Source organism: Leopardus geoffroyi, chromosome B2 (assembly GCF_018350155.1).
Source record: "Leopardus geoffroyi isolate Oge1 chromosome B2, O.geoffroyi_Oge1_pat1.0, whole genome shotgun sequence".
Lineage (NCBI taxonomy): Eukaryota > Metazoa > Chordata > Mammalia > Carnivora > Felidae > Leopardus > Leopardus geoffroyi.
Window position 1 is genome coordinate 115,714,823 of NC_059332.1, and position 12,846 is coordinate 115,727,668.

The 12,846-nt window shown below is 36.3% G+C and overlaps 1 protein-coding gene across 12 annotated transcripts in view; it reads right to left on the reverse strand.

Moving 5' to 3' along the window:
• PTPRK (protein tyrosine phosphatase receptor type K) overlaps positions 1–12,846 on the reverse strand; it is a 557,136-nt gene that overhangs the window by 252,745 nt on the left and 291,545 nt on the right. For all 12 annotated transcript variants that reach the window (XM_045499524.1, XM_045499525.1, XM_045499522.1 and 9 more), the window contains exon 6: positions 2,745–2,919. In XM_045499524.1, coding sequence (XP_045355480.1) covers positions 2,745–2,919 — 175 coding nt within the window. The remainder of the gene's footprint in view (positions 1–2,744; positions 2,920–12,846) is intronic.

The window sequence follows — 12,846 nt, forward strand, 5'->3', positions numbered from 1 at the left end:
CTGTCACCATAGTTAATTCTCAGCACCGTTTTAACACCAGGACAGCTGACCCCAAAGGGTGGGTGTTTTGGTTAACAATATTTATTCGGTGGTTATCTGCACAAACAAGAAAACTTATTGCTATACATTAGTTTTCAAATAAAACAGCAAGCAAAGTATCACTTGTAAGTATTAGATACGTGACAACTGAAAATATGTTGAAAAGAAAACTGCTAAAACTATCAAAATGTTTCTAAAATGTTAGCAGACTCTGGAGAGCAAAATTCAAAGTATTTTAATCCAACAGGTCCCATGTAAAGTCTAAAACAAAATTATAGATTAAATGGCAGAACTTTCTTTAAAAAAGAAAAAAAAAACAGCCAAAGTTTTCTATGAAGTCCAAGGATCCTCCTTTTATGAATCATATCGAAAAACTTATTCCACAAGTAACGCTCCTAGGACAGCCATAATACATTTGTCGCCAGGTAAAGAAAACCCAGCTTTGATAAAATGATAAAATCTACTCTTTGATTCAGATAAACAAGAGAGATCCAGTAATGCCAAAACAAATCTCTTCTAAAATACACAGACATAAAACAGCTATATGAAAAAAAGGAAATATAGCCTCAAAAACGAGCACCTGGATAAAAGCTTCAACTCTGCCTTCTATAAACTGTTGCATATACCATAAGACCCCTTCTTCACAAAATGATATATCCTTATCTAAAAATACACACAACACCACACATACACAAATAACTCGAAGGTATTCAGAAGGACACTAACTGCACTATTAAAAGCCACCAGCTCCTTCAGTGGCTGTATCCAATGCACACAGGCTACCATGCAGACACAGTGAGCATGACTCCAGGGCACGCCCACCTTCCTGTAGCCATAGCATGCTAACCACTCTGGAGGCTACCCTAGGACACCTTCAGGCTTGCCAGAGTAGGCTCAGGTGACAAAGATGCTGCAACAGGCTCAACGGAGAGGAGCGCACAAGCATCTACGAGCATAAAAACTGTCCGCCTGAACACTGCCTGAGCACTGAACACTGAAACATTATCGTATTTCCTTATTATTCAGTTAGCTGGGGCTGTGACTTCATGAACTGAAGCACAGCCCATCAGCTGACTCTGGAGACAAGAGAGAAGTTTTATTTAAAATAAGTCATATCGAATCTACAAAGATAAACTTTTTTAATGAGCTGTAAGATGTCTCAAGACAAAAGCATTATGAAGGGCTAGTAACATTATAAGATAAAGCTGTAGTGGAAAAGAATGAGCCCAGCATCAGGAGTCAAGAAATTCAGGGTTAAATTTTGGTTTAGCCAATTATTAGATTTTTGTGGCTCTGGGCAGTTATCAAATAGTCTGAGTTTCAATTTTCTTCTCTCTAAAGTATTAAAGGTTAAAGTATTAAAATCAAGTAAATCTTGAAATAAAGTAGGTAAAGACATTCAATGTCAAGGATTGAACATAGATTAACTTGAATATGGATGTATCTCATGTTCTGCTCCAGCCTCTGGGACTTGACATGTGCCTTGTTCTCTGCCTGGCACTTCTGTTGGCACTGCTTTCTCTTGTCCCTGCCCCCACGTCCACAACCCTCACCTGGGCAACTTTTCTCAATCTTTAGATCCCATCAAAGAAGACTCGCTCACAAAGACCTTGCTTGATGCCTTGGACAAATCTCAGTCAAGGTTAGACTTTCTTGTTAGGATCTCCTAAACTTCTTAAGGAGACTTAGAAGTTTATAACTATTGTTAGTTAGTTAGTGGTTTATAACTATTTACATTTGTGTCATTATTGACTGATGCTGGAGTCTATTCAACAGAGCTGCATTTCATCAACATTTTCACATAGGAAAATAGATTACCCATCTTTAAGGGTTCAGCTCAACTGCCACCTATTAAAGAGGTCTTCCAGATCACCCTCGCTAAAATATTCATCTCCATCATTTTGAGTGTTTGTTTTTCTTCATAACACATACCATAACTTGATACTATATCTCCAGTATTTTCCTAAAGAGTATACCTAACATACCTCAGCGTTGAACTCCACAGGGTCAGGGACTTTGTATTTTATTTACAATTTTATCTGCACAACCTGGAACAATGTATGGAATATATCAGGGACCCAATAAATTTTGAACAAATTTAATACACATTTGCACTTGTATCATTTCTCCAGTATTCACCACAGGTACGTACTGACACGTCATATTCCTTACAATTCCTCTAGTAACTTTAGTATTCAAGGATATTAAGGAGGACCTCTTAGGAAGTCTAACTTCCTAAGATTCTCTAGGGGGGCAGAATTGGTGAACACCTACCACTGGGTTTTGATACTGTTAAAATTTACAGGTCCACATGGAGATAGGAACTCAACCTAGACCTCATGGCCACAATGCTCTGTGGAAGAGCAAAAGTAGTATCTGTGCAACTATTTTAAGCAGGGAAAGCAAGTCTAAAATTAAAATGCAAACTAGATGGTGACAATATGGAATAAAGTGTTTTATATGGCTAGCCCTATGAGAGCTTTTAAAAACAGATCCCTTTCTACAGAAAACACTGCTTAAAACCGTGTGCAACAAATATACAACAGTCTTATTTTCCCTTAAGACATTAGCAGAATTTTTATATGTTATAACTTTTTGGTGACTTGAGACAAGGAGCACCAGGTTTAAAAATCAATCAAAATACCTACAAGGTTGACTTTGTTCTAACAAAGACAAGCTGTTTCATGAAATAAAAGCAACTTTACCTCTTACGATAAGTTGAGCAAAATTGGACACACCGGAGCCTCGTTCTGACTGAGTTACACAGCGATACAAATCCTGGTCAGTTTTGGTCACTTCCTGCAATCTAAAGGAAGCAGCAAATCTTCTGTGATTGATGTTCTTGGTCTGGGCCACTGGTATATCTTCTCCGTTTCGTCTCTGCAAGCAGAAACCAAGCTTTAAAAACAGTTTCTTAACATTTCCATAAATCTAAAACATCTTAGCAACCAGTATATGTGATAAGTTATTCTTGTTCCTAAATTAGGAGGAAAAGGTCTATGTAGCCCCAACAAATTTTTACCATTGTAATCCAATCCAAAACAAAACAAAAACAAACATGGAAATAAATATTGGCATCCTTTAAGAGTATAGCACTGACATTATAGATTACAACTCTTTTCCATAAAATTGTTATTAGCTCAGAGTGTGTGAATGAACAGAACAGTTAATAGCCCCACGGCATATAATTCACTGCTCTCCTTTTCTGGAGGAGCTCAATGGGAGCTTCTTTTAGCCCTTACACTCCATTGCATGTGCTATAATAGGTTCGTCTCCATGAGAAAATCAAGACCACGACCAATGCATCTTAGTATGCTAAAAGTGTAGCGTATAATCGACCACAGAATGACAATAAAATACTGAAGAATAATTTAGAGTCAAACCAAAATCTGTACTCTTTGCAAACTTTATCTCTTTGGCATTAATGACAGCCCATTTATACCGTTTAAGAGAAGTAATCAAAAGAACCTAAACGCTAATAGCATATCTGTCAACTTTCAAAATGAAATACTGAAAAGCATATTTACAATATCAGGGTGTCTCACACAAGACCAGTAAGTGTAAACTATAAAGGAAATGGTTGAAAAATTCAACTATAATAAAATTTATAACTTCTATATGTTGAAAGACATCATAAATAAAGTGGGGGAGAAAAGCACGCCACAAACTGTGATAAGATATTTGTCGTGGAAATAATCCATCAAAAGATAAATAGCCAGGTTATGTAAAGATCTTCCACAATTCAATAAGAAAAAAGACAAACAACCCCATCAAGAAATGGACAGGCTATAAAAAGAGAAAATGTATATGTCTAATAACCATGAAAAGAGATCCTCAACCCAAATTTTAAAGTATCTATATGTCAAAGATAACACAAAGGACAAAGAAAAGCCGTAACTACGAGAAAGGGTCATGATCCTTAATTTCATGTGTTGTTGGTCAAATGCTAAGTATCCCTGGTATCCTTTCACACTAATAAAACTTCATTTCATACTACTAGATACAGGAAATAAAGCCCTTAAAATTACTAGTGGAAATGTAAATGCTACAGTCATTTTATAGGATAATATGTTACTATCCAGTAAATTTGAGGATGTATATACCTTGGCACCCAGCAATTCCCCATCTGCATTTCTACATCTGAATCTTTTTGCATATGATAAGAATGTTGAACTCAGAATTGTTTCAATATGGGAATACTTCAACATGGGAAAGATCCACATTTTCATATCCATCCAATAAAATATAATATAGAAGTTTAACTCTGCAAACTCAGACCAGCAGTATCCTGGTAAAATGCTGAATAGCTAGTTCTTAACCAAAAATATAAAGTGTTGATTTGTATTGTGTCTCAATTTCTGTAGTGTAAACATTCCCACTATGGTCACTTTCAAATTACCAATATAATGTCACTTGGCTCCTAAAATTACTGAAAAATTAGCAGTTGGCAATCACAACCAGCTCCCTGATTCCACTGATTCAAGGTACATGTATACATGTTTAAATCTCAAAAAAAAATCCTTAACAAAAATTAATTATATGAAATGAAAATGCAAAATGTCAATTTCTTTTAAATTCAGTGGTGGATACATTAGCGGTCATCTTACTGTTTTCTATAATTTTTATAATTAAAATACTTTGTATTTTTTTTTTTTTTTTTTTTTTTTTAAATTTTTTTTTTTCAACGTTTATTTATTTTTGGGACAGAGAGAGACAGAGCATGAACGGGGGAGGGGCAGAGAGAGAGGGAGACACAGAATCGGAAACAGGCTCCAGGCTCTGAGCCATCAGCCCAGAGCCTGACGCGGGGCTCGAACTCACGGACCGCGAGATCGTGACCTGGCTGAAGTCGGACGCTTAACCGACTGCGCCACCCAGGCGCCCCACTTTGTATTTTTTTAAAGGAGTAAATAGTAAAGGGATCATTATAATACTTCAGTAATTTTTTTTTTTTTTTTTTTTTTTTTTTTTGGAGAGAGAGAGAGAGACCCACCTACTCCATGATTTTTGCACCAAGATCTCTGACCATCCCCCTGGATAATAAGGAAGAGAAAATGCAGCTTATATTCAGAAGCCCTAAGATATAAATCCGTAAAAGCAAGTCTAAATTCTCTTTCCCTACAAACCATGTAAAAAAATATCCATTACATATGCAAATCTCAGGCTGCCTTTTTCAACTATCACATCACTTGATATGATCTTTCCAACTGGAAGGTGCTTAACACTCATTCTACCTGCATACACTCTCAGTCTTCTTCCTCTAACTTACCCTCCAGTACTGCCCTCAACCTTCCACCACCTTCTTCTCTGCCATTTATACTTTTCAGTTCTTGTGCAAGGCCAGCCAATTCCTGTGGCCACTCTGCCCTCTGAATTATCTTGTGCGGGCACACACACACCCATGTCTTTTAATGTCATGGCTTTCAAAAGCCCATCTTCTCTTGTGAAGATGTTCTAAGGCCATGTAATGTTTCCCTCTCAATAATCATTATTTCATCTTTCCATCTTAATTGCCATTCATCTCAGGATACCACCTTCCTCCAAACTTTTCTTAAAGGGGGGCATCTTTTCTCCTATGGCTTTATTCTCCTTCAGGGAAGGCCATCATTACCCAGTTCCTCCCTTACAGACGACTCCTCCACGATCCCACTCACCAACCTCTCAACTTCTGGCATTCCCAGCATGCCCACGTATCATTCCCATCACAGTTACCTACCAGGCAAAATTGTCCTCTCAACCATAGTCCTGTGAACATTCTCAGCGATCCCCAAACTCACCTGGGTCTCAGTGATGCCCGACAGCCGCTTTTACTACCTGAAAACATTCCTGTGCTATAACAGTTTCCTCTACAAGCACAATTGACCATGTGTTCTCCCATTCCTTAAATTGTCTGCATTTTCAATGTGACCTCATTTGACCCTTTACTTTACAACCAGTCATCAAAGCCTCAAATTGAATCTCTTCTAATAAATGCCCCCCTCTCTATATATACCCTTTTACTTCTTTGTATACTGAAATCATCTTAAAGGTAGGGCTTTAACTCTTACTATGTATATATTTTTTCTTCTATGCCATCATATATATTATCTTATTTAATAGGTGATTGAGTTCTTGGTTAAAATGAATTAAATTTACTGATATTTTTAAAGACAAAAATCATGTAAGCCCTCCTGAGGCTTTTATATATTATAACCAAAATATACTAAACACTGACTTAAAGTAATGATAAAGGGAAGATACATAAGTACAGAACCTCAAGGACATCTAGAGATCAGTTATGCCAAACTATTTCTGAACAATACCTCAACTTACATGGGGCACCTGGGTAGCTCAGTCAGTTAAGCATCTGACTCCAGCTCAGGTCATGATCTCACAGTTCATGGGTTTGAGCCCTGCATCAGGCTCTGTGCTGACAGCTCAGAGCCTGGAGCCTGCTCTGGATTCTGTGTCTCCCTCTCTCTCTGCCCCTCCCCACTCACACTCTATCTCTGTCAAAAATAAATATTAAAAAAAAAACAAAAAACAAAAAAACCCTCAACTTAGAGATGTTGATGGCTCTGCTTTAGGAGATCCAAGAGTACACAAAGCTTATTACATTATGTTTCTATTTGTGTTTATTAATATACTAAACTAACTACAAAATATATATGCTTTTATAGGATACATATTATTTTTATAATTAATGACTACAGTAGACATACATGCTATTTACCCTTAAAATAACTATAACTATTCATTATACCATTATACTATCATAATATTCAGGCTTGTCTTCAATAATCATTTAATAAATGCCTCCATGTACCTGATGCTATGTATGTTACTGCCTTGGTTCTGTCATTGCTATCTCAAAACCACCTACGTGATGGTTATTTCCATTTAAAGATCATAAAATTAGGAGTCAGAAAGATTAGAAATGTGATGCGTAGCCTGTTAGTAGCAGGCTTAAAACTCAAAACCAGTTTGATGACACAAAATCCAGAAGTATTTCCTCTAAACTAAACCAAAGCTGCTTTTTTTTTTTTCATTTACATTATAGGTCCAGTCGAATGAATTGATTATTTGTTGTAAAGCCTTGATCAATGCATTGTACCATGAGAAATATAACCTACTATACTAGACATTGCGTTATTTACTCAGCTTCCAGTAATGCGTTACAGTTAAAAGTGGCAATTGATGACATGTACATTTCAGAAGTCAAAAGTAACGATAACTTTTCTCTTATAATCCAGAATAATAGGTCTTTGCCCAAGTACAAGCTATCAATTTAGCAGGGTGGGCAGCACTATGAAGGAAGAAATAAGAAGTAATGTTAAATCTCTTTCTTATGCGTCAGTGTTTGCACATAGTTTTCTGCTTTTATATTCTTCAGTTCCAGATTCTTTATCCTGCTTTGAGTTTTTTATATGATTTTGCCATTGCAAATATCCCCAACTCTACTGAGAAATGAACCACAAAATTATATGATCCAAGAATTATAAGTTAGCACTTTGCCTTTTTCTCTCCCCCACTCCTCTTGTCCTTGCCATGCCTTATTCGCAGTGTCTCCAGTACAGGTTGCTGAGACCTGTCACTTACCAAATAACCTTAGGCATTACAGTCCCTGAGTACCATTACTCCTCTATTTAACTAAGTAAGCTTCATCATGCAGGCCGCATGCAGTGTTTGACAAATTCAGTTCCTGGCATGAAGTAGTATAGTGATAATATTGGTTAATTCTCAACATCTATAATAGCCAGGTTACTTTTTAATGTTTACCTATTTATTTTGAGAAAGGGGGTGGGAGAGGGAGAGAGAGAGGGGGGAGAGAAAATCCCAAACAGGCTCCACACTGTCAGTGCAGAGCCTGACACGGGGCTCGATCTCACAAACTATGAGATCATGACCTAAGTGGAAGTTAAGTGTCACCTGTTTAACCAACTGAGCCTTACCATCACCCCCTATAACAGCCAGTTATTAATCAAATTTCTTGCTATTCAAAATGTGATCTATAGACTAGTAGCATCAGAATCACCTGTCAAATTGTTACAAGTGTGAAGTCTAAAGATAACTCTAGACCTACTGAATCAAAATCTGCATTTCCATAAGATCTCTGGGTTATGCATCAAGATACTACAGTTTAAGACACACTGGTAGAAAACAATCGTGGGCGCCCTATTCCTATTAATAGGGAAAGGTCTAAAAATGGCTGTGTACTCATACTGGCCAATGAGATATGCCAGAAACAGGCCAAGTCACTTCCAGGAAGGTTCTCATACTTCTAGAGAAGACACAGTGGGTCCTCTTTTCTTATTCTCCATGTTATGCTTAAAACTAGAAGAGTGGACTTGCCTATGTGAGAGAACCCAACGTGAGGGGTAAAGCTGACACATGGAAGATGGCACATCAAGGAGAAAGAATCAAGTTCTTGATCAAGTTCCTGAAATGGAAAGAACAACTCCTAGAGCCCCCTTCTTTCTGGACTTCCTGTTAAGAGACATAATGCACTTGGTTTCATATTGCTTTCAGCTTGAACTGCTAAAAGTTAGTATGGTACAGTTAAAATATGATAAAGTTTGTCTCAGCTTTTCTTTTCAAAGCTTGAGGAATAAAATTAACCCAACTTAATTTTAAATTAAATAATGTGTCTCTTAAACTACTTACAGGGATTATTTCTTTCTATTGATTAGAAGAAAATATGAGACTACATTTATGGTTTCACTTATTTTTCACTGCCTTTCTTGGGCACATGATCATATATATGCCCTCCATCTTCTAGAATTGGAGAAACTATGAAGAGACTATTTCCCTACATTTGGTATTGAGGTTCCTGGTGAATACATTAAGTAGACTGCATATGATTTGTCAGTACATGCCTTTTGTCCAAAACTAATCCCAAAGTAAATCTGCACAATGTAATTAAGTAAGGTTAAAGTGAATCATACAACAATCCAGCCAAATTAATTCCAAGGAACTGAGGGTTCCTCACCAGACTTGTTTACCATATGAATGTTTTTTCTCTCTCATAAGCCATGATTATTATTATTATTATTATTATTATTGAACAATTTAACCAAGAATTTTAGAAACACAAAAAAATTTTTATGACAAAATTAAGGGTTTAAAAGTCTAGATGTTTCTAAAATTAAATCATGTTATTGTCTTGAGAAAAGCACTGCCTTATATCCACTAGAAATTATTATAGTTTCAATAGCTTAAGCATTTAATAAGAACATAGTGTTCTTCTAGGAAAATTACACTAAAATGACAATACTAAGTGTAGCAAAGTATTTATTATTTGGCAATGAAAGGGCTGAACAAGGTGAATGACACTGGACACAGAAAAAAAGAGAGAGGAAGTAAATATAATTCTGATAAAATGCAGGGTAAAATGTGCTGGGGGTAACACATCATTAGCCAAGAATCAATCATTAGCCAAGTTTAATAAAATGTAAATTCAGTTATTAAACAAGAAAAAGGAAATTTTAACCTACAAAGCATAGGTATTTTTGCAGCAATGAGAGAAGGTGACCAATATGAGGAACCACAAGAAGGGAGAATCAGTAAGTGGACTGAACCATGCCTGGTGGAGGATGACACCCAGGTTCTAAATCTGAAACAACCATTTATTAGCTCCACAATTTCTCCTTATTTCTCACATCTCTACCTTTTTAACTAAAAATGGGGGTATCTATTTATACCTGCTATTCAACACAGATGTCGAGAATATTAATGAAATAATTGTGCAAAAGTTCTAACTGCAAATCCTGACAACAGCAATATTATGAACATAATAATCAAAACAATACCTAAGCGAGTAACACATTTAATAACTGTGATGGTCTTTCGATATGTCAGCTTATCTAGGCTACAGTCCCAAGTTATTCAGTCAAACACTAACTGAGGTGTCCCTGTGAAGGTATTTTGTAGATGGAATTGAAGTCTATAAACAATAGACACTGAGTAAGGGAGATTTAATCACCCAAATAATCTGGGTGATTATTAAATTAAATTAGTTGAAATGTTTTAAAAGCAGAGCTGAGATTTCCCTGAAGTAGACGAAATTCCACCTGTAAATACCAACGTCAGTTTGCGCCTGTAGCACAGTCCAGCCTGCCCTTCCCAAGGGTTTGACCTGCAGACTTCTGACTTGCCTAGCCAGCCCCACAGTCACACAAACCAATTCCTTGCAATAAGTCTTTTTCGAATTTTTTGTATGTGTGTGTATACACATATGTGTGTGCTTTTCATGCTTGGACGCTGACTGATACAGATGATTTGTTACCAGAAATGCTTCTGGAGGAACAGATTTTTAAGGATGAGTTTTCTGATCTGGCTTGGTTCTGGTTTTCTAGAATTGCTTTCCTAAATCTGGTTAGGTTTAGAGGCATTAATAACTCTACTGCCAAAGATTAGTTGGCCATACGTTTGTGGGTCCATTTCTGGGTTCACTATTCTGTTCCATTGATCTGAATATCTGTTTTTTTGTCTGTACCATACTGTCTTGATGATTACAGCTTTGTAATACATCTTGAAGTTCACTATCATGATGCCTCCAGCTTTGGTTTTCTTTTTCAGGATTGCTTTGGCTATTCAGGGTCTCTTCTGGTTCCATACAAATTTTAGGATTGTTTATTCTAGTTCTGTGAAGAATGCTGGTATTATTTTGATAGGGATTGCATTGAATATGTAGATTGCTTTGGGTAGTACTGACACTTTGTTAAATGTTTATTTATTTTTGAGAGACAGACAGAGAGACAGAGAGACAGAGAGACAGAGAGAGACAGAGTGCAAGCAGGGGAGGAACAGAGACAGAGGGAGACATAGAATCTGAAGCAGGTTCCAGGCTCTGAGCTGTCAGCATGGAGCCTGACTCAGGGCTTAAACTTACAAACTGAGATCATGACCTGAACTGAAGTTGGATGCTTAACTGACTCAGCCACCCAGGTGTCCCCAGGGAGTATTGACATTTTGACAATATTTGTTCTTCCTATCCAGGAACATGGGCTGTTTTTCCTTTTTGTGTGCGTATGTGTGTCTTCTTCACTTTCTTTCATAAGCTTTCTATAGTTTTCAGTGTATAGATTTTTTACCACTTTGGTTAGGTTTATTCTTAGGTATTTTATGATTTTTGGTGCAATTATAAATGGGATCAATTCCTTGATTTCTCTTTCTGTTGTTTCATTATTGGTGTATAGGAATGCAACCGATTTCTGTGCATTTATTTTATATCCTGCGACTTTGCTGAATTCATGGATCAATTCCAGCAGGTGTTTGGTGGAATCTTTTGGGCTCTAGATAAACACACACACAATAGAGTATTACTCGGCAATCAAGAAGAATCAAGAAGAATGAAATCTTGCCATTTATAACCACATGGATGGAACTACAGAGTATTATGCTGGGTGAAATTAACTAGTCAGAGAAAGACAAATATCATATGACTTCACTCATATGAGGAATTTAAGACACAAAACAGATAAACAGAAGGGAAGGGAAGCAAAAATAATATAAAAACAAGACGGGGGACAAAACATAAGAGACTCTTAAATACAGAGAACAAACTGAAGGTTGCTGGAGGGGTTGTGGGTGGGGGGATGGGCTAAATGGATAAGGAGGATTAGGGAAGACACTTGTTGGGATGAGCACTTGGTGTTATACCTAGGGGATGAATCACTGGAATCTACTCCTGTAATCATTATAGCACCATATGCTAACTAACTTGGATGTAAATTAAAAAATAAGTAAATAACATTAAAAAAAAAAAAGAAAGAAAATAACTCTACTGCCAGTAGTAAGGAAGTCACTGTTAGTCCATGGCATGATGTATTAAAGAGATGTAAAATATTACCATTAGATATTCCTAATCAAATACCTAATTCCTAATCAAATAGAAGGTAAAGTTCTGGATGACCATGTATTTGTGACCTTAGAACATTTTAGACCAACTACTGAATATAAATAATGGGATTGGCTGGTTGCTTCAAATTGCACTGGACAGAACGCAGAATATTAAGCATGCAAGTTTACAGTTATAAAACTATCCCAATCACAGGAAGAGGGAAGTGGAGTAAAGCAAGGAGATCCATACGATTAAACTATTACATCTGAGGGACTCTGGCATGTTGGTGGAAGCAGGATAATTTTTCACTCTTTCTGAATCTGCCACATAAAAACACAAAACAAAAGAGAGAGGAAGAAAAGAAAAGATCCAGACAAAGTGGAGAGGAGAACAAAATCAAGAAATCTCAGAAAGCAAGTGGCCATATTTTTAAACATAACTCACAGGAACATAAGAGGGATTCTTGAAATCAGGAAAGTTTTCCTGAACTCCACATCTCATTTTAAAATTTCAGGAAAACATATTTCACATAAAAGTGAACAACATAAAAGGCATCAAGGTCAAATCCAACATAAAGTTATTATAAATTTAAAACAGAGTAAGGAGAATATTATCCCCAGAATCTCAGAAAGGCAGAAAAATATGCCCCTAAACAGATCACAACTGCAACCTAATATTTCAAGATGCTAAAACATTAAGAAAATTATTTATAATATGAAAGAGTAACATAAATTTAAATTAATAAAACTCATAAATGAGATGACAGAACTCAAGAAAAATTAGAAATGAAAGAAAAAAGTCATTTTAGAAATAAGATTAACTAGAGTAAATAAAATCAACACAGATGATGTTTTAAGCAAAACAGAATGTGGGAAAAAAGGAGATTTTCATTTAAAATAAAGATAATAAAAAGGATTTCAGAGAAAGTGACTATTGACGATATGCAAAGATCAAACATACAGATAACACAAGTCCACACAGAAGCA